General features: G+C 37.9%; 1 protein-coding gene across 1 annotated transcript in view; it reads right to left on the minus strand.

Annotated features, from left to right (window-relative positions):
- LOC121591424 overlaps positions 1–20,209 on the minus strand; it is a 61,983-nt gene extending 41,774 nt beyond the window's left edge. The window contains exon 1 of the mRNA XM_041911892.1: positions 19,137–20,209. Coding sequence (XP_041767826.1) covers positions 19,137–19,279 — 143 coding nt within the window. The 5' untranslated portion in view covers positions 19,280–20,209. The remainder of the gene's footprint in view (positions 1–19,136) is intronic.
- Between the last annotated feature and the right edge of the window lie 4,381 nt (positions 20,210–24,590).

Consider the following 24,590-nt stretch of genomic DNA (forward strand, 5'->3'; position numbering starts at 1 on the left):
GACTAGCATCCTCTATTTTTGATTACGAGCAATGGATTATTGTCTAGGAGCAATTGATTTCAGCAGGTCCCTGCATGACAGTCTAAGAGCGTCGTGTTTATAACACCCGGTGTGACAGATCGACTTGAATAATAATCTGTTGATAATATTTAATTTCATCCGTCCACTAGTTTAAAGCATTTTTTTACTGTTATATATCATCCACAAAACAAGAGATATTTTATCTGATAGGTTTTCGGTGCTATTGTTTGGTTTTTATGAATGCACAATATAACACAATAGCACTTAAGGCCGGGCTACATTGATCGTACTCCGTAGTGTAATTTTTATTTTCACTAGCGCATCTGGCGACGACCAGCGCAAGCTAGATGTCGGTATAATTTATGTGTCAAAATTATTCATACTTGGTGTCTCATCAAGTTTCGACCAGGCTACTTGTATGCCGTTTGAAATGTTGATAAACGTCCATAAAATGCAACAAAGTAGGCCGTTATTTGTTGTTGTTGGACAAATCGTCATTCATTCAAAGCGCTAAGCAACATTTCTCCGCATCTTCGAATATCTATCCTTCATTGGGTAAAATTATAGCCTCCTCGACCCAAAACGTTTTTGACAGATAAATTATGCCAGCATTTAGCTTCCACCCGTCACCGCTAGATGGCGTACGCGTTCACAAAAATTATACTACGGAGTACGATCAATGTAGCCCGGCCTTAACGGCTGAATTGAAATATGCAGTAGTGGGTCCACAGGCATAACCTAACCATAAGCTAGATTGAGCAAGTTTTTCAGAGTGACCACATGTAGTTCTTTCGAATTTTGATCGAATATCAGTTTACAATTGCGCACACTAAAACTCAAATTTTCTAACCCAAAATCAAATATTTTTCTGAGTATTGACCATTCAACCATAAAATTGGAATTCAATGAGTTTTATGAGTGAATAAAAAGTTGTTTTTACTGAAAAATACCGTATTTGCTTTACCGCAGGACTCCACACAGCATAACACGGAGCGCAACATAACAACTGACAGCTGCCAAACGCTTCAGAAAACGCTTTATTGCTGGTACCATGTTTTGAATATCCTTAGTAGGCCGCTCATTGCTCTTAGAAAAGCTACCAACCTACCCCGATGACCAAAAATTGATGAAACGCTTTGGCTGGTATTATTGAATCCGTTCGTAGCGGCGGCGTACGTCCCGACACTCATTTTCTTAACGTACTAGATCGTACTAGGAGCCGCCCGGAGCCGCCCGGAGCCGCCCGGAGCCGTCCGGAGCCGTCGGAACCGTTGGAGCCGTTGGAGCCGTCGGAGTCGTTCAGAATTCAGGCTGTTACAACGACTCCGATGGCTTCAACCGGCTCCGTCGGCTCGAAAATGACACGAATCTTCTGTGGATTCGTAAATGGCGATTTTATGAACTTATACACATTAACACTTGTTTTTCCAGTATGAAAATAACTGAAAACCTTCAAACGAATGTTCTCCCATGCGCAGGGATCCCAAAAATATGTTGAAACACCATAATATACAGTTTTCTTCCCACCGGTCAAAAGATTATAAGCAAAGATTCTTGAATTTTGATTCCCTCCCAACTATTGAATATGTGCTTTATAGTTGGCACGTTTTTCCACATAAAACTAAACAGATGTTTTTTTCCGGCAAGCCATGAGATGATTTTTTTCAAAAATCGGTTTTCTCATACAAACAATGCATATTTTTTAATTGACCTGTCAGCCAACTATAAAGCGTTCAAATAAAAATCATACCAACTAAAAAATATTCAGCTATTGAATTCTGACTGTGGGGCCCTTCACGATTCGCATCCGATTTTTGTATAGAGTTTGAAAGTTGGAGACTGAAATCATGGAAACACTATACAAAACCACACATAAAACTAGCGTGCAATTTTCAGTCTAGATTATGTTAATCCCAAAGCTAGAATTAGATTCGAGTATCTGCTCGAAAAAATGGCAAAAGAAGGTGGTGTTTACATTTATTTCAAAGTGCATTAAAGAGATCAGGTGATGGAATCTAGAATCCAAGTGTATGTAGTCAAGGTGATCTTATAACATGTTTTATAACCAAATTTGAATATCACTTTATAACAGGACGGGTGAAAACTTTTGCTCAAACAAGTTTTCTCCAAGCTTGACGAATACACATGAATACACAAAATACTCTTAAAATTTTCATTGAGAAGCAGAAGCGATAAAAAACAGCCTTCGAAATACATACACTTTTGGATAAGCCCACCTGTATATTATACCCACTTAGATAGCTACTCGAAAACTGCTACACAATGCAAACAGCTGACCGGCTAAAATTTCAGCCTACGAATTTAAAATGAAAATGGGCCCCAGTATTTGAAACGCTCAGGAGAAGTGTACAAAACAGCTATTAGATTTTTTTAAAGCAACGCGTCATGATGTATGTGTGTGGAGTTATTGAACACATGTTTTATTTATTTATTTATTTATTTATTTATTTCATTTATTGCATCTGGCTTCCGTCGCCTACATACAATGCTTAAGCCTTGACCTACACCTATACTTGTGCAGAGCACCAAAAATCACGCAAAATTTTAGAACATTTGGGAAAATTAAAGGACAGATCAACAACACTATAGCAATCATTAAAAATTTTAGTCATACTAAGCAACGGATCGTCAGCACAGTAGATACGAGAGCGGTGGTCAATGGCTAAAATTTGTCGCGGTCTTAAAACTCTACTTGGAACGTAAACATTTAGCGAGGACAACAAGTAAAGAGCATCGATGGCTCGAGTCAACAATTTAAACATGAATTACCCCTGGGCCATTTCCTACGATTCTTCAAAATATCAAGCCTAAAAAAGCTTGCTATCTGTGCAAAGCATACATATTTGGCGGAAGTTTGATAACATTGATCGATAGTAGGAAATAGTAGTTAGTCTGTAATAACATTTATTCGGACTAACTTTTCAATATGTAAATGTTTCCTACGTCCTATCCGATACAACATTCTATCCTATACGCATCAAATGATTACAAGGTAGGACTATGAAGGACACTAACTGAATATGTACACAGCAAATTTTCTCCTTCTGATTCACTAAAGTTTTTTTTACAGAAACGATTCAGTAATAGAATATTTTACTGGATTCTGAAAGAAATCAAGTATACAGGATTGAATTTAATCATAGTAGTCATGTATACATATGTTCAATAAATGTTAGTTTGCTTTCACCACTTGAAGAGAACAGTCCACATTTGCTGGTTATGGACCAACAGGATATGGGGCCAGGCGAACTATTTTAGAAGCAAGTACCATTAGAAATAGATGGCGGAAAGTTTTGTATCGAGAAGCTTCGTAGTGGTGGACATGGCGATTCAAAGTCGAAATGTTGCTAGTCCGGGAAAACAAATGGAAGTTCGTGTCAACGACCGCTCCTGAACCATTGACCGAATCCTGGAAGGAAGGTGACGCTAAGGCCCGGTCTACGATCGCTCTTCTTGTGGATGACTGCCAGCACCCTTTGATCCGTGACTGCATGTCGGCCAAAGGTACGTGGGATGCACTCCAGAAACATCATCAAAAAACGACGATATCTACTAAGGTATCGCTCATGAAGAAACTCTGCAAGGCGGAGTACGACGAAAGCGGGGACATGGAGGCGCATTTGTTTCGAATGGATGAACTTTTCTCAAGTCTGATGAACGCGGTCAAAATTTTCTCCACTCATGGATAACTATTTCGATTGTTTTTACCTATGTGTCAATCACACTTTCGTTTACATTTGGAGGTGTTGTTTTTCGGAATGAATATAATAGTAAATTTAAGAGGCGAAAGAACTCCGTTGCAGCTTTGGCCTCTATAAACTATTCATACTACATAATAGTAAATTTGGCATATTTACGGACTATCTACTGAAAAATCCACACCAGAAGTGGCCTTTGACAGAACTGACTGTAAGCTTATTCAAATTATCCTGGTTAAGTGTAAAACGGGTGGTTGCCTGAACAAGTCTAGATGAAACAAAATCGTATGAACTGGAGGACGAGGTTTGAATCCTTTCTGAACTTGCTGCTTTCGCTGACCCTTGGTCCTAAAATACCATGTGCGCCTATCAACCGCGAACGTTGGATCCGTGAACGACCGTTTTTTACGCTTTCGTACATGTATGTAGAATATGTAAAAGCAGTGCGGTACAATGGCGGATTTAACGGTAAGCGGACTGAATGGCCGCATGGGGGCCCGTGGATGATAAGTCCAACATACATGGTGTGTACAGTAGTCTCATCGCGAAACTCCGTCCACGATAGAGGAACCATGGACGAAGGGACTCATAGGATATAGGGGGCTCATAAACGAGGGATCCCGACCAAGAACCCCAGCAAAACATTAAAGTGTGTTTTATCCAAAGCCAAGGGAAGAAGTCAAACCCCTCCCCTCTGCTCAACACCTCCAAGGGGACCTCACTCCTTTTACCGTTTAGGGCCTCCATCACCCTAAATCTCCCATTGCCCCTAAGAACATTTTACGGACTGGGTCGTCCGATTCCATGCGTATAACATGGCCTACCCCCGGCGAGCTTGATACGACTATGAGGTCGCCGTACATCTCGTATAGCTCGTCGTTATATCGGCTTTCACACATACGGGCCAAGATGATCTCGTCAGATTTGATAAAAATAAATAAACTTCGTTAAAATTGTAATCTGGGCCGGTCTGGTGGTACAGTCGTCAACTCGTACGACGTAACAACATGCCCCTCATGGGTTCAAGTCCCAAATAGACCGTAGGACCCCATACGTAGGACTGACTATCCTGCTATGGTAACAATAAGTCACTGAAAGCCAAGCTCACTTCACCAGTAGGTACAGGCAGCCCTTGACCGACAGCGTTGTTGTGCCAAAGAAGAAGAGGAAGAAAATTGTAATCTATGTGATTCAGTAGATAGGTTATCCAGGTGTACATATTGGTTTGCATTTATAAACACAAATCAACCTAACAAAATAAACTAATATCTATACTATAAAAAAAACAATTATTACCGATATCCGACAATCTTTCAGTTTACTGATATTTCAGTTTTCCCAAACCAAAATCTCGGTTAAAAACATAATTTGGCATTTGTCATTTTTAGCCGAATTTTTGGGTTAAAAAGGTTTAACCGAGATCATAACCGAGAACTCAGTTGTGCGAATCTCGGTTATTTCTAACCGAGAATCGGCAAACAAATATAAGAGTGTATGTTGTATCCCTTTATTGTCTTTTTTTTGTCTTTTTATTGCCTTCAACCATGTTTCTTGGAGACAACCTGACAACAATCGCTTTCCTAAATTGCTTTTTTATAAAATATACAACTTAACAAATACAAAATAACAAATAGAATCAATGTACGATTATCAGGGTGACCACTCAAATCAGGATTTTAAATTCCCGTTTTTTCCCGATTTTTCCCGGATTTTTTGGAGTTTTCTCGGTTCACTATGCTTCGATACTTTAATTCAAAATTATTATATCATACGATTTCAAAAATCGTTATCTACAGGATGGTAAGAAAACACGGGCATTACGGGACAAATGGACACTTGTCTTAAAAACTGGATAAAAGTTATTAGTGAATTATTCAACAATATAGTATCCAATCTGGAGGTGTGACAACACATTTGAGAACCATTTTTGGCATGATTTCTATCAAATTTGTACTAACTAATTTTCAATCGTGCGCTCGTTTGTGGATCTAATTTGGCTACTATGGATCTTAAGCTATTTAAATATGCATTCTTTATATTTACGGAACTTTTATATGAGCTAACAACTGATGAAAAAACTACAAAAAAAAGCATTACAAATATTGCTTTTTGGTGATTTAGCTTCATGACACTAACGTGTAAAGATATTACCCCGTGGCAAAGATATTTTTTATCTGCTATTAATTGTTGATTAACATATGTCATCATACAACCTTAAAAAAGGGTAACCGGAAGTCATGGACCAACCAGCCACTGGATAAAGCATACAAATCTGCGAAGAACGGATTTCCTGTTAAACAGCAGCCATTCATTATGCTGTTACTCGCACGACGCTGATGATGCACCTCACGAATAGATATACAGGAGATTTCAGTGGGTTTCTTAATTTTGGGACATTTTCTTGACTATGTTTAACGGGAACTGTATTTTATGTGATAATAAAACAAAGGAGCAACGATCGGACTGCAGATGCGACGCCATCTAAACCATCAGTGCCAGTGCAGGAACCCAGTCACTCGGGCGGAATGAAGGTTAGAGGGCCGAATCCAAAATGCAAAATGCAAAATGTATAGGCGATGTGTGATTGGGTAACCTTAAAATTGCTAATGAGGACAAAAATTATCAGTTCTGTTCAAAAATTGGGATCGCCCACTAAATCTACCGTTAAATTCGACACGACCGTAACTTCACGAGAAATGAATAACAAAAGACGAGTGCAAGGTAGAAAGAATAGGCACACCATACCCGAAATGTGCAAGAACCGATATCGGTGAACGTAAGTATTGGACCGGAGCGAATGAGAAGTATAGTACATATATTGCGTACCATATGTGAGAAACGGAAAATGTTGTCCTTACACATTGGTGTGATGTTGATGGCCTGTGGTAAGTTGGGAACAATATACAAAACATCCCAATAATTGAAAATACACTTAGTACGATGGTAAACAGTGATAGGAAAAGTTTGTGATAATTTCCCATTTTTTGGAGAATTTCCCGGTTTTTCCCGGAAAAATAAAATTCCCGGCTAATTCCCGGTTTTCCCGGTTGAGAGACCACCCTGGAATATATGTCCTATTTTGAAAGGAGCAAAGAAAACTGTTAAAGGGGCCTTTCACGATACTAGCCCGCTACTGTTATATGGAGTTTGACAGTTGATGGTTGAAATCATTTCAACACTCCATACAAAACCACACAAAAACTAGCCAGCGATTTTCAGCCTCCTGCTAAACATTCAGAGGGTTTCGAAAATTATCTTCTTGCCGAAATACACTCAGTTCAAAAAGTATTCGTGAAGCTGAATATTTTGCAGAAAAATTAAATACTCATGAAACAAATTGAAGTAACCATTGTATCTACGGAACTGCAACTATCGTTCCTCTTCGATCGAGTTTGGAAAAGTGGCTGGTAGTCTCATCAAGATGATTTTTTTTAAGATAACCATTTTAACGGTCCCGTCATATTCCATACATTTAATGTCTCTTCAAGATAAAGATCTCTCTAAGGTGAACAGTCTATAAGGTGCATATACAATTTGGCAGCCGAAATTCTCTAACCGCGCAGCTACATGAGGTGAAATATACAGCGAAATGAACTATTCTGACAGGTGAAATATCTGACAGATCCAGCTAAAGGGTTGGGGCAGACACAACATCCGCTTTCGAAATTCACTTAAAAATAATATCTTCCTAAGCAGAACTTTCCCTAATTGGAAGAAATTATGAACTGTTGGCTTGAAATTGACTAAGTACTGGATATTGAAGTTATTCAATGGATTTAGTTGCGATTTTGTGCACGTTATTTGTTTACGTTACACATTAGCTGATTGCTGTGAGGCTTTATCCGTCAGATAATTCGCCTGTCAAATAGTTCATTTCGCTGTATATTTCACCTCATGTAGCCTCGCGGTAATTGTACGACCAGACAATGTGAAATTGACACCGAAATGAACTATTTGACAGGCAAAATATCTGACAGGTAAGGCGGCGCTCTGGCACCAATCGAACACGACATCCGACTCTAACTAACCCAAGGTATGTTTATTATGAAGGTGAATTATTAGCGCGTTTTCCAGGCGCCATTATTGAGTATTGTTATGTCAAATCGCATACAATTTTCTATACCCTCCTCAAGCCCTTCCCGATTTTAATACCGAAGCCCACAGTATTGTTATGTCAAGTCGTGAAATGTCAATTTGCTCTGAAGCACTTCACCTCCTAATATCCATACACCTTGAACTAACCCATATAATCATATGGAGGTTCACTCCCGCCATGCAATTGACAGCGATTTGCGAGGGCGCGCGAGGGCTCGCACGCCATACAAGTTCACCGCCCCAGAGCCCTCGCATTAAAGAGCTTGCGAGCCTTGGTAGTTTTTTCACCCCTAGTTTTAGCAGTTATAATTATAGCACCCCGAGAGCAGGTATAACATTGAAAATTATAGCTTACTAAACACCTACATTTTGAGATTTTATTTGGCAAAAATCCACAAAATTTGAGAAGTCATCTTTTCGGCGAATAACACCTAAACAATAAAAACTTATGTATGAAAAATAAAGATTATTTAATGACCTTATGATTTCGAGCAGATGATACCACTCCCAACCCTCGCAATGTTTGACGGGCTGTCATACATAAACAAACAAACAAGCCAAACCTCGAGTCAAACATGTCACTTGATTCTGTATGTGATGTTCGATACCCACCTGTGCTGTGAGTACCTTGACTGTCAAACGCTTAACCGTAGAGTTGGCAACCAGATTTACACACGTAAGTTGGCAACCGCATACCCGGGTATTCCACACGTTTTGATGCAAAAAATTAACGATTTTCATAGGTAAACAATTTTTCTATATTTTAATGCTGTAAGCAAGTAATGCCGACCATATATTCTCTTCTATTTCATTTATTCATTAAGTTTTTTTTTCATTTTTTGATAAAAATAACGGTCAAATTGAAATTTGGAATCGCTTGAATTTGACTCGAAAATAAGCAAAATACGAAAAGAGGAAGAAGAGAAACGTCATTCTCCATACAAAATGTATAGAATACCCGGGTATGCTGGTTGCCAACTTACGTGGTAAAGTTAAAAATTCAAAATAAAATACTTACAGGCTGTTTAAAACCACAATTTATGCACCAAAAAATCAGAAATTAAAAGTTGGGAGGCTACGGAAAATTTCAGGACAATAAAAGCAATGAATCAAAAATTATAGCAGTTCGAAGTTGAAAAAAATACCCGGGTATCCGGTTGCTAACTTAAAGGTTAAAACCTACAGTAGATAAAATTCAATCCGAGATATTTTCAAGTTTTTGTACGTAGTTTGTCTCTTTTTCTTCATAAATTTTTTTCGAGCAAAACATTTAAAATAGCTGTCAATAATTATTATGCTTCACAATCAACTGTAACACGAAATATACAGGTTTGAAACGTATAAAACTATGAAGTGTACATAATGCATGTGTATGCACTGTATATGTTTTGGCATGGATGTTTGTTTACATTTTTCAATTTGTAATTTGAAAAGATTTTTATATTATTATTGATGTGGATAACTAGTAAATTCTTTGTTGAATCTTCCCCATGTAGAAGGATATTCATTTAAACTATGAAAATGCTTGATTTTCAAGATGAACAGATAGCCAGTGGTCATTGCAGTACATCATGCCAGGTGTATACAGGGTTTCTCAAGCCAGCTCAACATCGTAACACTATATTTCGAACACAATTAACGATTATCAACATCGTACATACAATTCGAATCCGTAAACTCTTTTCGATTTGGTAACACACTAGGTTTTTAACGCATAAAATCCCAACTCGAATCTGGAAAATTTATAATGGATGACCAGGATGTCTTGTCGAATCTTTTTCGAGTAATCCAAGCTGAAAAACTATTCCTCAAACAAGCTTTCTGGCGATTTGCCAAATACACAAACACGCTCAAATTCTTCATTTCTTTTAATAAAATACCTTCAAAAACACGTAAAATATTCATAATTGTAACTAAATCAAACCAAATTAAATCCATTTCTGCATTAAAATAGTGCCGTCGATGACACCAATGTATACTAAGTATATGTTGCTAAGAAAAGCGAACCGTTCCTATGGAAATTCATTTCACCCTTTCTGTCAAAAGGAGCTTTTTTGTTTATGAAATTATTTGTATGGGACGAGACCACCTGTTATACACACACTTTGGTATTTTCATTCGAAATAAGGGGACAACTTTTGAAGCTCATTTGGTTCGAAGTTTCACGTCGGTTCGTCGGTGCTAAAACTCTGAATAGTTGGCTGGGAATCGAAGTTCAACCAGTGAGATCGGACTGTACTTGCTAAAAAAAATTCAGATGTGTTGGGTTTCATGAATCGTTCGTTGAGATTTATTCATATGAATCTTCATATGAATTTTCAAAGATCCGCCAATCTCTAAATATTCATGTATCTCGAAAGATTCATGAATGTTCAAAGATTCTTGAATCTATAAGATTCATAAATCCATTTAAATTCATATGTTTCCAGGATTCTTTGAATCGTTAGAGATGTATGATTTTCAAAATATTTAATTTGTCCAATCCTACCTAAAACATATTCGTCGTGAGTTCAACCCTCGTTTGGACCGTCTCCCCGTAGCAAAACGAACTATCCAGCTACGTGGTATCGTCAAGAAATTTTGAAAGATTGTATAGGCTGTCATGACCATGTGGAATAATAAAGGAAGAATAATAATAAAAAGCTCAAGCTCTATGAAAGTTAACAGAATTATGAATCCCTTGAGATTCATGAATCTTTCGAGATATAAAAATCTTTTGAGATTCATGAATCTTTTGAGGTTCACGAATCTTTCGAGATTCATGAATCTTTCCAATCGAGATTCAGATTCATTGAATCATTCCAAAAATTCATTCAAATTCATGAATCTGAATCTGATTTACCCAACACTACTCGACATACGCGATTTCGCTATACGCGATTTGCTTAATTTGAAAGTTCTTTGAGCAAATTGTGCTGATTTGACATACCAAATGCAATGTCAATGTCAATGTCAAATGCAAAATAAATTCCTTTTGGTGGAATTTTAAAACCTATTTTAAAAGATACATAACTACATCGTCTAATCATCTGTTGAAATCATAACAAATAAATAGGGTAAGTGTACCAATAGTGGTGCAATTTGTAGTGGTACAGATGTGTTTTAATGGATTTAAAGTGTCAGGAAGGACAATTTCTGAGTATTTTACCACATAGCAATTGGAATATATTTTATCTTCGCAATCACAACCATTTTTATCATGAAACATATCAAATTTACGAAAAAATACATATTTTGTGACTGATTCGTTGTACCTATAATGGTGGTATGGTTCCTATAGTCGTCATATTGTGTTCCTATGGTAGTGGTAAACAAAGATGCCTCAAAAACAGTGTAATAATATCAATAATGGGGCCCTTTCCGTTGTAAGTTCGTATAGTGCGTGGCCACGGAGCTGAAAAAACGTTGAAAATTTTTTCAACTTTGTCAAAATTGCTTGTCAACTGCAAAAAAGAGCTTTTCTCGTGGCCGCACCAAAAACATACACAAGAGCGACAAAAAGCTCCAACATCTGAATATCATCGATATTATGTTTAAGAAGCACTAACTAGGTACATAAATCAATTAGAATCATGCATTTTAGCATTATTATCATAACAATGGGTCACAACTGCGCCAAATAGCTGATTGTTTACGCTTTTTCACGAACGTCAAATTTTGTCAACTTTTGTCAACTTTTTTTCCTGGCTGCTCCAGGTCACAAAATTTTGACAAAAGCTCAAAAAAGTGACAAAAGCTCACATTTTGAAAAATTTGTCAGCATTTTGTCACTCCCGTGGCCTTTCGCTTGTAGGCTGAAATTTCAGCCTGTCAGCTGTTTGCATTGTTTAGCAGTTTTCGAGTAGCTATCTAAGTGGGTATAATATACAGGTGGGCTTATCCCAAGGTGTATGAATTTAGACGGCTGATTTTTATCGCTTCTGCTTCTGAATGAAAATATTAAGAGTGTTTTGAGTATTCGTCAAACCTTCAGAAAGCTTGTTTGAGCAACAGTTTTCACCCATCCTGTCAAGTGATATTCAAATTTGGTTTTAAAAAAACATACTATGAGACCACTTGGACTACATACACTTTAATTCTAGATTCCACCACATGATCTCTTTAATGCACCTCGGGGTAAATGTAAACAACACCGTGTTTTCGAGCAGGTACTCGAATCTAATTGTAGCTCTAATCTAATTGAATAATCTAGACTGAAAATTGCAGGCTAGTTTTATATCCTCTAGCTGTCAAACTCCATACAAAAAACTGACTAGAATCGTGAATGGACCCAACCCAATCGTAGAATGCAGAATCTAAAGCATTATTCAAACATCGGGCTCTAACAGCTGACGTTGCTCCAGCGTACAGAACAATGGTCTAGAAAATTACTCCGCGGATAGGCCACTAACCCATTTCATATTAATGCCACTTCTGATTGGTGATTAAAGTTGTGCAAGTCGTGGCAAGATATTAGGTTTCATGAAATGGTTTATATCTTCCAAATATCCTTTTGATTTAGGGTATTTGATGAGATCTGCTTATCACCAATTGATATAAAAGGCAAAAAAACAATTTCGGTGTCCAACTACGGGAACTACGACAAAGTGTCCCTCTTTCCCGCTTTGGTGTCAAGATGCTTAGCAACCAGAAAAAATGTTATCACTTTCATTCTAGTTCTTTTGCCAGTTATTTGCTTAATAATCACGATAACTCATTCATGTAATAAAACTTCCGAAATTGTAAACAATGCATGTTACATAGCTTGAGATCCACAGTAGTCAAATTAAATCCACAAGTAACTGGACTATTTGAAATTTATTTTGTTCGTATGGAATATTTGATGACACAGAGCCTATCAAGATCCAATATTGGGGGGTTTCACGATATTTACCAGCTTCGTTTTTACATTATAGACGAACGAGTGAAGATAATATAGTTTTGCTGTTTGGATATGGTGTTCTCCATATCAAGGGCACTCATGGTTACCTCAGTCATATATGTTTGCAACACTTTCCAGCAATATGTAAAAATAATTCTAGAAAAATTCACTAAAATCTTTGATTTGCCTAGAAGTCTTCGGTACAGCGGTTATATGAAGCCAACGGTTGGCACTAGTGGAACTGGCCATATGCATGTAGCAGTTGTGTCCTGATAAGTGGTGTGCCAGATACATTTAATGGTTCTTGGTAAGCTACGTAAAGGATGCTAGGGAATACCATTGTATTCGATGGAGTATGACCCGTTTTTTTCTTGTTGGTCATCTTGGGTGTGTGTATGACTCGGACAGTTCCTCTGAGAGTTTTTCGATGCCACCACTTGCCCGTTTTTTTATTTCATTACAACTATTAGAGTAAAAGTAGTAGTAGTAAAAGAGTAGTCATCCTTCTCATACCTGTGTTGGGGTAAGAGGTGTATTTATCATCTTCATCATCATCATGCAACAACCAAAGTAGATGTAGGCCTGATTAAGCTTAAAGCACTAATGCGCTAAAGTAGCGGTCGGTAAAATTTGCGATATAGACAAATTTTACATTAATGTTTGTAGAGCTTCAAATAGATAAACCAAGAACAAATATGTGTGCATGTGCTATTAATTATGTGAACGGTTAAAAGTCGCCACCTCATAATCAAAGAACCGCATGTGGCTCGCGTACCATACTTTGCCAATCGCTTGTATAAACCATGTGTGTTCAAGGTCGATCATTATATCGTGTCAAGAATGATTGTCATGTGGCCCACCAAGACAATCTTGTAACAAATAAGGTTTACAGATCGCAAAGGTTGCTCATACCTGTTGTCCACTCTATACACACTGTTGTCCACCCTTTTATATATATATATATATATATATATATATATATATATATATATATATATATATATATATATATATATATATATATATATATATATATATATATATATATATATATATATATATATATAAATCTCGTGTCACGGTGTTTGTTGCGAGCAACCTCCGAAACGGCTGGATCATTTTCAACGAAACTTTGCACACACCTTATGGTGGTATGAGAATAGGTTTTAAGAATTAAAAATCGTTCAAATATTACACTAAAATTAATTTAATAATGATTTTCTAACTCCCATACCAAGAGCAGGATTGTTGTTGTGTTGTATACAGCACTTTGACACTTGGTGTAAGGTGGCTGGGGGTTTACACTCGATGATCGGATCCTGAGGGGATACGGGCACGATACAAATATCCCGAGTAAAACAGCAGTAATGGAATATTTTGAATTTTTCGGAAAAACTCAGTTTGTCGGGTCAGCTAGTATATATATATATATAGTTGTCCATATATATATATATATATATATATATATATATGAAATAACTGTAATGTTATTTCAGTGTGAATGACAAATGCCACAAATCAACGTAAAGATTCCCTATTTAACGATCAAGATTTAAAATCTGTTGTGTTTTTTTTCAATTCATTCCATTTTTAATGTAACCTTTTCGAAAGTGTTTGTTTTATAGCCCAAAAATTAATAAAAATAATAAAATGGTCGATAATACCAAAGCCTATAGTACAATGTTGTGGTCCATTTTGTCCCTTGTTTTTATGTGTTTTAACATTTGGTGTATGACCAGTTTGCTCCATAGTGAGACCATTTTACCCCTCACAATACATTTTCATAACCTTTGATGTTGATTTTTTAAATTTTATACGACTGCTTCGCATTGTTTTTCATGAATAAAATGTTGAAGCACCGATTGCCGTCAAAATAGCAGAGCAAAGAGTGGTTTGATGACTGAGATACAGAGCAAAATACCTCACAGTGCTATTTTGCCCCACTTTTCCCTATAAAGATTCAATATCCCTTTGATCTCTTTTATTTGATCAACTGTGATGATACAAAAAAGGAAATAACATAGATTAAAGCCATTTTACTGAACTTTTATACCGTATTGAACTTTTATACGTAATGTATAAATTTGCTCCCTTACAGAAGTCAGTCTGATACAGTCTTCACTACACTCATAAAATTAATAAAACCCAACGGACAAGAAGCACACGATGTAAAAAGAGAATCCGGACGTTGTTGCAAGTGGAGGCAAGCAATCAAACGCACACACATACGCAATAGACTTGGGAGTCTCAACTTTTTCACCAATACAACCCTATTTGCGGGTGGCGCGTGGTGCCGCTGGCTCCACAATAACACAACGAAAAGGAAAACAATGTTGACACCAAAGTGAAAAAAGAAACACGAGCACACTAAGCCACAAACTTGGCAACAGCGCCTCGTGTGCTCGACGGATAGGACGACTGGCAACGTTGATATTTGCTGCTCGCTGGTCTCTACACCCATCGTCGCGTCAAATAACCTTACCAATACTCCAAAGACCATAGCGAACGTTTTACGCTGACAAGTGAGGAAAACATCGAAGTTTAGATTTGGGAGGTTTGTGCTTTGGCCATTCATTAATAAAAGCCATATATTAAATAAAAATATAATTCATATGCAGTATATAAATAAGTAGTGGAACAGCATAACATTTTAACTGATTTAATCACAAACAAAATTAAATTGTTTGCAATCTAAATTCATTAAGTTAACTTAAAAAAAACTTATTTTGCTCGTAATTCATCTTAATATAATATTTTTGTAGTTTTTTCCAATCTAGATGAGAAAAAGTACACATTTTACCACTCGAACGAACAAAATTGATCATCATTGTATTAGTGTTCCAGCTTACGTTCTTAAACCCATCATACGTAGCATTTTATGTTTTATTATTATTTTTTTATCAAAATCATTGTTCTGTGAGTCCTTACTTAACGGGATTTTTTTACATTTTACCCTCATTATTTAAAAAAAATGTGCTAAACTATCTGAAACCACAATTATGCGTACCAAGTAACCTAAAAGCAATAGATTTCATTAACTCGTTCCCAAGGTGAGTTTTGGTAATGGATATTTGTACCTTAATATAATGTTACTACTCTTTTCGCTAGATTTTTAGCTGTAACTTTCATTTTCTCTTGCAAAAGCAAAATTAATGACGAAATTTATATATTTAGTTATTACCGAAATTAACTCATTTATCGTGAAGATTTAACTTACGCATTCACACGCGCAGAATGCAAACCAACAAAATACTATATGCAATTTCAAAGCTGATATTAGAGAGCATTGAACCCGCTTTAAGGGAAGCTAATTTGATTCGGTTATTGGCTGATGTTATGAACAAATGTCATCGATTATTTTGAAACAACTATTGGTAAAACTTTAATTAATGAATTTACTATACTTGACCCACTTATAGCAGCGATCGGCAAAGTCCGGCCCGCGGGCCAAATGCGGCCCGCCGCAACATTCAATCCGGCCCGCGAATGGTTTTGACTGATTGTGAAAGATGGGAAAAAACTTTTCGTATACAAATTACTGAATATCTTTTAGAATAGCATTTTATGCCAACGAACTCTTTCAACTTTAATTAAAGTACTATGAAATGGCAGGCCTTGACCGACAACGGTTGATGAGCCAAAAGAAGAAGAAGACTATGGAATGACGAATCGATCGGTATGTTTGAACTCAAGATCAATATCCCCGTAACGTTTACATGAAAAATAGATTTTTCAGCTAGCAATGCAAAGAAAAATGCAATATAGAAAAAGAAATAGGAAAGACAATTTCTTTACACGAACATCATTTGAAAGGTAATTATTTAAGCTTACTTGCACAAATAAATCTAAGACTTTGCGAGTTGCCTTTCGTTAGTTATCCGAAATGTTCGCCATGATAGACGATTTTCTGTCAGCTTTTGCATTATGCTGGTCCAGAAAAAATCGATAGAATACATGAGACGGTTGTTGTACCAGCTTGTGGATTAGGGTGCCATGTCGAAATTCTGCCAAAATTAACCTAAAATGAACGCATTGGGGTTTGGCGTCATTGTTTGCCGCTGCGAAGCCAGTGGACGCGATTTCTGCTTCCTGATATTTGTTTTCATGTTTCTCAAGTACTATTTCTCTGTTTGGCGGGTTGCATCGATCCCCCGGCCCAGATAACGCAGTAATGTAGCCACTGTACAAGTGGTCTTCGCAGTGGTCTATGTCTTCATTTTTAGCTTCTTTTGGAACCTCAAAAATGAACCTTTGCTTTCTTTCGATACTTTGATTGTTGCCTAATAGTGCCAAAATGTTGGCGACTAAAACGCCGAAACGTTCTTATGCGACGACAAACTTCTGCACTGAGTCAATTTAAGACGCTACGGAGTTTCATTCGTTGTTCGCGCACACTTTTAAGTAGGTTAGTTCCCTTATTTGGCCATGATTGGTTCGACTGGTAGAGGTGTCAAGGTGAGGTGATAGACGTTGTCTATTGTCTCATGGGATACTACTATTCAAAGTGCAAATAACGTTTTGTTAGAGCAGGTGAAAATAACCCCTTGATAAACCTATGAATTTGTCAATTTTGTTAATGCAACCGTTATGTAACTTTAACTTTGTTTCAACACGACAATAAGACATTCGGGATGAAGGAAATCGCATACGAAAATTTATATTGATAAGATATACTAAAGCCCTGTTACAATAAATTTATTTAAAGTTTTGCATGCGACTTTGCGATGGGGGAGCATTTGACTTTCGCCAACGCAATACATGCAATACAATGTTTTAAATATAGTAAAATAGCTCCATACATGTTCACGCAATATTTTTTTTTGCTTTATTCGTTCTTCTTAATTTCACACAATGAGTTGATTTCTCTTCAAACTATTTGAGGGATATTTTCGATCGCATTTGAAAGCAAAAGCGGACATTTAAAAAACCCTATGTTGTTTTAACGAGAACGACAATTTCACACTGTTGCTGTTTACGAGTTCAACGATTGTCAAAGTGCTTTTGCACCAGGAATCAATTATCAATTTATCTGACATGGCATGACTTGTCCAAAAAGCATTGTAATAATTTCTGACTTCACGTTTGCTTCGATAGTTTTTTAACCGTTACGATTTTTGTATCATCCCCGGAATATCCGCAAAATTTTTGCGGCGTGGAAGGATGAGGTCTTCAATAAGCGATATTGATCCTTTTTTGTTATTTTTTGGATTGATATCATTTTTGGCCATCTATTGCCGATTCTCAAATAAATTAAGATTACGATTAGTTTTTAAAGTAGGTGTCATCAATTTTAAACCATGCTTGGATGATATAATTACAGAAAAACAACAATAATACCTAAAAGGTTTCTTAACGTTTAAAATGTAATGATTTAAGCGCAATGATAAAAATTCCGTCTTCTCCTGGCCCGCGGCACTCGATCATTTACTTAATTTGGCCTTTTGCCTCAAAAGTTTGCCGACCGCTGACTTATAGTATTTCAGGAAATAGGTAAATAAGAAGTCCCATTCATTAAATTTTTGTTTGCAACATGCTACGTTAAAATATACAGAAAAGTATATGATAAACAATTAGAGTCCTATAAACTGGCATACGATTTAAAAGGATGATAATAAACCAACTAAAATCATAAACTCTACCCATATTTTGACGTGCCAGCTATTTGTTGATTTGTGAATTTCCAGTTAATAGAAACATCACGGTTTTCATGTTTAATGTTGGAAGAAACTAAAAGCAAATTGTTAAGTAGGACAAATGTAACACAAAAAATCGGATCCATTCATTGAATTAGCGAATTCATTAGACCAGTGATCGCTGACCTTTGGTCCGTAGCGTTGACAGACGTGATCGGCGAAATAATTATTTATTTAAGAAGATAAGCTAGTTACAATACATATTGTGCAATTTTTTTCCCACAATCAAGATCGAATTATCTACTGTATGTATGGAATAAGATTAAAACATAATTTATCAAAACGCTTTGAAATTAGTCTACAAAATATATGCCCTCAATATATGTGGGCCGCGGCAAATGTATCAAAACCAAGTAGTCCGTGATCATCAAAAGGTTGGAGATTACTGCAATAGACCACTACGCACCTTTACTCTCAGATTGTCATTCTGAGCCTTGCTATCGAAGAACCATTCCAACTTGATTGCCATACTGATTATTGATTTAATTACATGATTGATATTACACTTTACGGTCAATTGAACCTTTTAGCAGGAGTTAGTAACGTCAAAAATGTATGAATTAAATATTATATACGTCAACATTCTAGGTTTATCTTAGCTGCGCCATATGCGTTTCAAGACTTTCTTTAGAAAGCTTTGAACTGCTTCTTTCTTGTAGGTACACTGTGTACTCACAAAGTAATAAAAACATAAGCGGAAAGTATCTATCCCTTTCCGGGCTAGATACGACATGTCAATTTCCTTACCGATGAATTTGAGCAGCGGTCGCAGTTTGGACGCGCTGCTGATACGACATTCCAGGCGGCGTCGGTTGAGGTGAAGGGCCAGAGTCGGTCCGCTGTCCGGTTGGCCCGACCTGCTGCATTGAACGAATGGTGGCTGCTTCCATTTCATGCCGATAAAATATCTTCAGCGCATCTTTTCGATCTCGCTCGCAAAATTACTGCACCTGACACAGCACATGCACATTAACTTCTAGAGAAAACCACACACACCCACACACGCACACACTTTTATACAGGCTTTACCGTGATACAAACACACAAGACACACAATACTAGATTCTGCTTTCAAGACAGAACCTGAAGACCTATCGGCAAACTGTGGGGAAAGGATCAGGAGAACGTGAAAAAGCGACGATTTCCCTTTGCTCACAGCACTATACAGCACGCTGTGATCCTTCACCTTCCCCTTTCTTCCTTAGGATGCGTATGATGATGGTGCGTATGTGTGTGCGTGTGCACCCGTACACAATCACTAATGCGAGTGAAGGAAACACAATGCTTATGCTGTTTTCTGCCCGAACCACCTTATTTTTATCCACTTTTTTTTCTTCCTTTGGCTACTTTGCTTGCTGTATTCAACGATGCACTGTACACAGTGAGGTTGCTTCCTTGCTTTCTGCTCACTCAGCATACATCTTTTAGTAGAACAGTACACTAGTATGCGTTGTTAACATTTCGCTCCATTCCAAACTACACTGCATTGGGAATTAGCTGAATTAGAACGCTTCTTTTGATAGTGACACACTTATATAATTTATTTTGCATTTTCTTTACTCTCGCAAATTTCCGGTCATTATAGAACGCAAATTTGCTCACGCACACAATCACTTTTTCAAAAATTCACTTAAACTTAGTTAGGGAGCCTAACACAAAACTCACATTCGCCGATTTATATTTAAACTCTCCGTAATACCAGAAATAACCTAAAAACACACATTTACACTCATATTTCAAACTATTAGGACGATTAACCTTATTCATGAATTCGAATGGAACAAAATGTTACTGGGATTTTTCATAAAATTTATACATCACTGAAAGTAAAAGAAACATTTTTACTTTTACACCATGCTTACGGTATGTCAGTTAAATTGCATTAGTACATGCCTATCGCGCAACAACATGTTTGCTGGCATATACTTGTACCAAATTCAATTCGTTTCTCTGCAACCGTCTTCCGCTGTTATTAAACCCATTGTCCTGGTTTTTGACAAATCTAAACATCAGCTACAACTGCAGCGCAAAGAAGGCGCATATTTTCGCCAGTAAACAACTAAGCACCAAATTCAAACATCACTACGGTATAAAAAGCGAATCTCACTTGTTAGATCGTAAGGCAGGCAAAATGGAAAGATTCTTGCTGTTTCAGTTATATAGGTACAATTATTCACACTTTTGTGTCGGGTTAACTGGTTGGTGAAGAAAATGTATAAAAGCATCATATCATGCGAGACCCCGGGACAAGAGCCAGATTACAGAAAGAGAACTCTGCCAAGAAAGAGTAAGGGAGAGAACCGATTTCATGAACGAGGCCCTTTGCCTTGCACGATGAGTAAGCTAGGGAAGAGCAATGATTAGAAAATATTGCTTGGAAAATGTGACACACCCTGCATGAGCGGCGTGATAGTTGACGGAGCCACGGGTTCTTTGGTTGAAATGTCAACCAGGGAGAATCATATAAGAAATAGTGTAACGTAGGGCTTCCCCACAACCCTTGGGCAGAATAATCAATAAAAAAAAAGTACATCAGTGCTGGTAATTCCCACAACAAATAGGTACATGTACGTCATTTTCAGCATGTGCACATTCACTACAGTGAACAACACTTATTAAAGGCAAGACTAAAAGCAAAAAAGACATGGTTTAATATACCCAAACCATGTTATGTTGGAAAAAAAGGGCTGATGTCGTTTGCTCGGTCGTCCAATGCTTAACCTGCCATCCTACATACATCTAGAATGCCTTGTTCGCCTAGAAAACAGGGAAAACAAGCGTAGGAACTGAAATCATGTATAGCCTCTTTAAGAATGATTTAATTCTGCTCTAACCAGAACACAATCCCTAAAGCACACAGGGATCAACAATTGAAATGTATCACACTTTTTAGAAATATTGCTCGCTTTGTATAATAGAAGCGATGTTTGGGAATCCAGTAGATTTGTTATCGATTTTTTCCTACTCCGTAATGCATCGAGCTAAAAACGCTGCATTTCATGAACATTCACGCAATTTCAAAATCTCGATATCTCAATCTCGATATCGCATCACTGAAGTCGCTGACTTTAGTAGCCTTGAAATTGAAAATAAAAAAAAGCAGTCACACACAAACACACACACACACACACGCGCGCGCGCGCACGCACGCACGCACGCACGCACACATTCACAAATCACATAAATACGTAGCACCAGCTCTATAAGCTTTTGATTTCTTTATGGAGCTCATTATAGGGCTAACTACTATCGATTAATGTCAATCTCACGAGCACAGACGCGCATTTGATTTAAGAACTTGCAGCAAAAACAGAACAAAATGAATTTTCCATTCCAGGAAAGTTAACACTACATATCTCAGGTGTAACGCCCATATTTTTCGGATCGAGCACATGGTTACATTTTCCAATCGACGTTGTGAACGTTGCCACACCATCTGGATGGATCTGGTACCATCGTCTACCTCACCTCATCCGCACTTCGTCGTAACTACGGCCCAAACCAACAGGCCTCGGTGGATTTGAAATATCGCGGCCATGCAGTAAATCCCGTGATCTGGATTCATTCCAACACAACCTTTGCCTCCCCTTTTCGCAATACACCACAGTTTCCTATTAGTGGCAGCCTGATTTCAACCTGAACAATTGGGACAGTTTCTGGCACACGATGGTTTGCACCACACCATGACGACAACCTCGACGTCTAAATGACCACGACGACCACCAATACGCACGGGTACGATGACGGCGAATGAATATGATGATGGTGGGATTCTACAATTTCGTCTATACCACCGTTGTTAGCTTCGCTCGAGCCAATATGCCACCGTTCAGTTATTCTAAATCCTTAAGGACACCGGAAGAGCACAGATGGACACTCGAAAAAACTCTTTACCGCTCGGAATTGAACGATTTATGCAGGAGCACTACAGAACTGGTGCTGCACACGCGACAGCGGCCATTTTCTTTTCCCGTGAAACACACTTGGCCGCACTCTCTCTCTCGCAAGCACATTACCCACACGAGCTTCGTTTCGAATACACCACACTACTACCAACTAACGTGTCGAATAAGCCAGCGCACGTACACAATTCTGAAATCCTCTTCCTAAGCTCGCGTTCGCAATTGCTATGTGTGCAGATCATATTCTCCTGCCTATGAAAAAACGCGATCCATCGCGTTTTCTGCTGCCACTCACAGCAAGCTATGGTGAACGCTGCTTGAAATCGTCTGAAACCTCTCAAACGGAGAAAAAACGTAACAGTTCCTATCTCTATGCGTCCCATATGCGTACGTCAAACCGCTTTTCTTCCAACTTCGTCACGAACCCACACCTTCAGCAACATGACACACACACACACACACACACACACATATATATATATATATATATATATATACACATACATACACTATCGCAACGTTCGTTCCTCGCATGCACGCTATTCTTCACACTGTGATCACGTTAGCTGTGTTGGTGTCAGGTCGCTTCGATTCGTCGACGTTTCTGCGGCTGATGTTCCACGGTTGAAATGTTCAATTTCTACCCTTGTAATTTGCTCACTTACCGTGTGTTCACAATTTATTTCATTGTCAGGACTATATTGATGCTCCAAAATTAAGCAAATGAAGTTTCTGCGATGATATATCGTCCAAAAACACTGACTAAATAAAGAGTACACTTCTACGCTGTGCAGCGTAAACGTCGACAATGCGAAATGGCTGATGTTATGCTACATAATAAAACATAGACCCGAGCGGCTGCACCCATACCAATGCTGCCGAGCGCACAATATCGCAGTTGGGGGAAAAAAATCGCACGAATATGCTATGAAAAGAAGTGTAACAGCATAAGATGTTACCTCTGAGACACGTTTTCTGTGGGGAAATGAATAATACTACGAATATGCACACACAATTCCTCAGAGCATAAAAATGTGGCCAAAAACTAAATTTCGCTCAAAATAAATAATATCTCCACATCCGGCCACAAAATACGAATACTGTTCTATATTCAATTATGAAGCGCTGAACCATTATTGCCTCCACTCATCTCTCATTGGCTTATAATTTTTACTGCATGTATCAAGTTAAAAAAATAACAGAAAACTAAAAAAATACATCCCACATACCAAGTTTACGAATTTTACGGGCCGTAATCATGTCTAACGAGCGAGCTACTGGTGTGTGAGCAAGAGCGCACGAATCCGTAATAAAGTAACCTCACCGATTTCACATTTTATTTAGGTGAAAATGGTGCAAAACAGTGTAAAAAAATAATACTGTGTTCGATGTAAAAAAAATTCAGGGACACGAACTAATAAGACAACAACCGGATAGCAGGCGGGATGAATGCCAAATATAAACAGGCATCTCGCCCTTCCTTCCACACGCATTCCTCCAATACGCAATACGCAAATTTAATCATATACGTCTTCTCTCACCCGCATCCATCGCATTATCTACATCCTTCACGCATGGCTCGCTCTACGTTGCCCGCAGTGGGAGCGCAAACAGGAACAACACAGCGCACAAGTCCAAGAACGGTGCGGAATGGTGGCGGGGCGGAGGAACACGTCACAACTTTAATCAGCTTTAAGATCGATTTGCCAGTAGACGCGCAGCGGCGGCTGTATTTTAGTTTCATCACCCAAACGTCGCCATCTTTGCAGGGCGCGATTCTACTTTGTTGTTTTCTCACACCGGCACTGCTATGTCTGTCCTTTTCTAGCGCATCGCCTGCAGTTTGTTTGGCAAACGAATATTGTTCCATTACGTGGCAATGACATGCGTAGGGCCGGGCTGTCGGCAGTATCGCTCCACGACCTCCCGCCTTCTTGCTTCCCTTTACTTTCCTTCATTAATGTTTGCTCGCTTATTATTTCGCGGTTTCGTTTGGAGAACAGCAAAATCTCCTATAACGGGTATCGCGTGACCTTTCCTAACTGTTCTCACTCTAGTACTATACAAACTCCTACCTTCTGAACTCTCCCCACCCCCCTCTCCTCTTCAGTCTTTTAATGCGACTTTTCCATTATTTTTTAGTGTTCCTTCAATCCTCAATAACGAACAATTTTGAAAGGTGATATTCAATTTTAAATAGGTTATGCTAATATTTAAAAGAGATTGTAGAGTAGTGAATTTCCTAGAAATTCTGTCAAATGAAACCCTCGTTTCTCTTCTTCTTCTTCTTCTTCTTCTT

This window comes from Anopheles merus, chromosome 2L, assembly GCF_017562075.2.
Source record: "Anopheles merus strain MAF chromosome 2L, AmerM5.1, whole genome shotgun sequence".
Taxonomy (NCBI): Eukaryota; Metazoa; Arthropoda; class Insecta; order Diptera; family Culicidae; genus Anopheles; species Anopheles merus.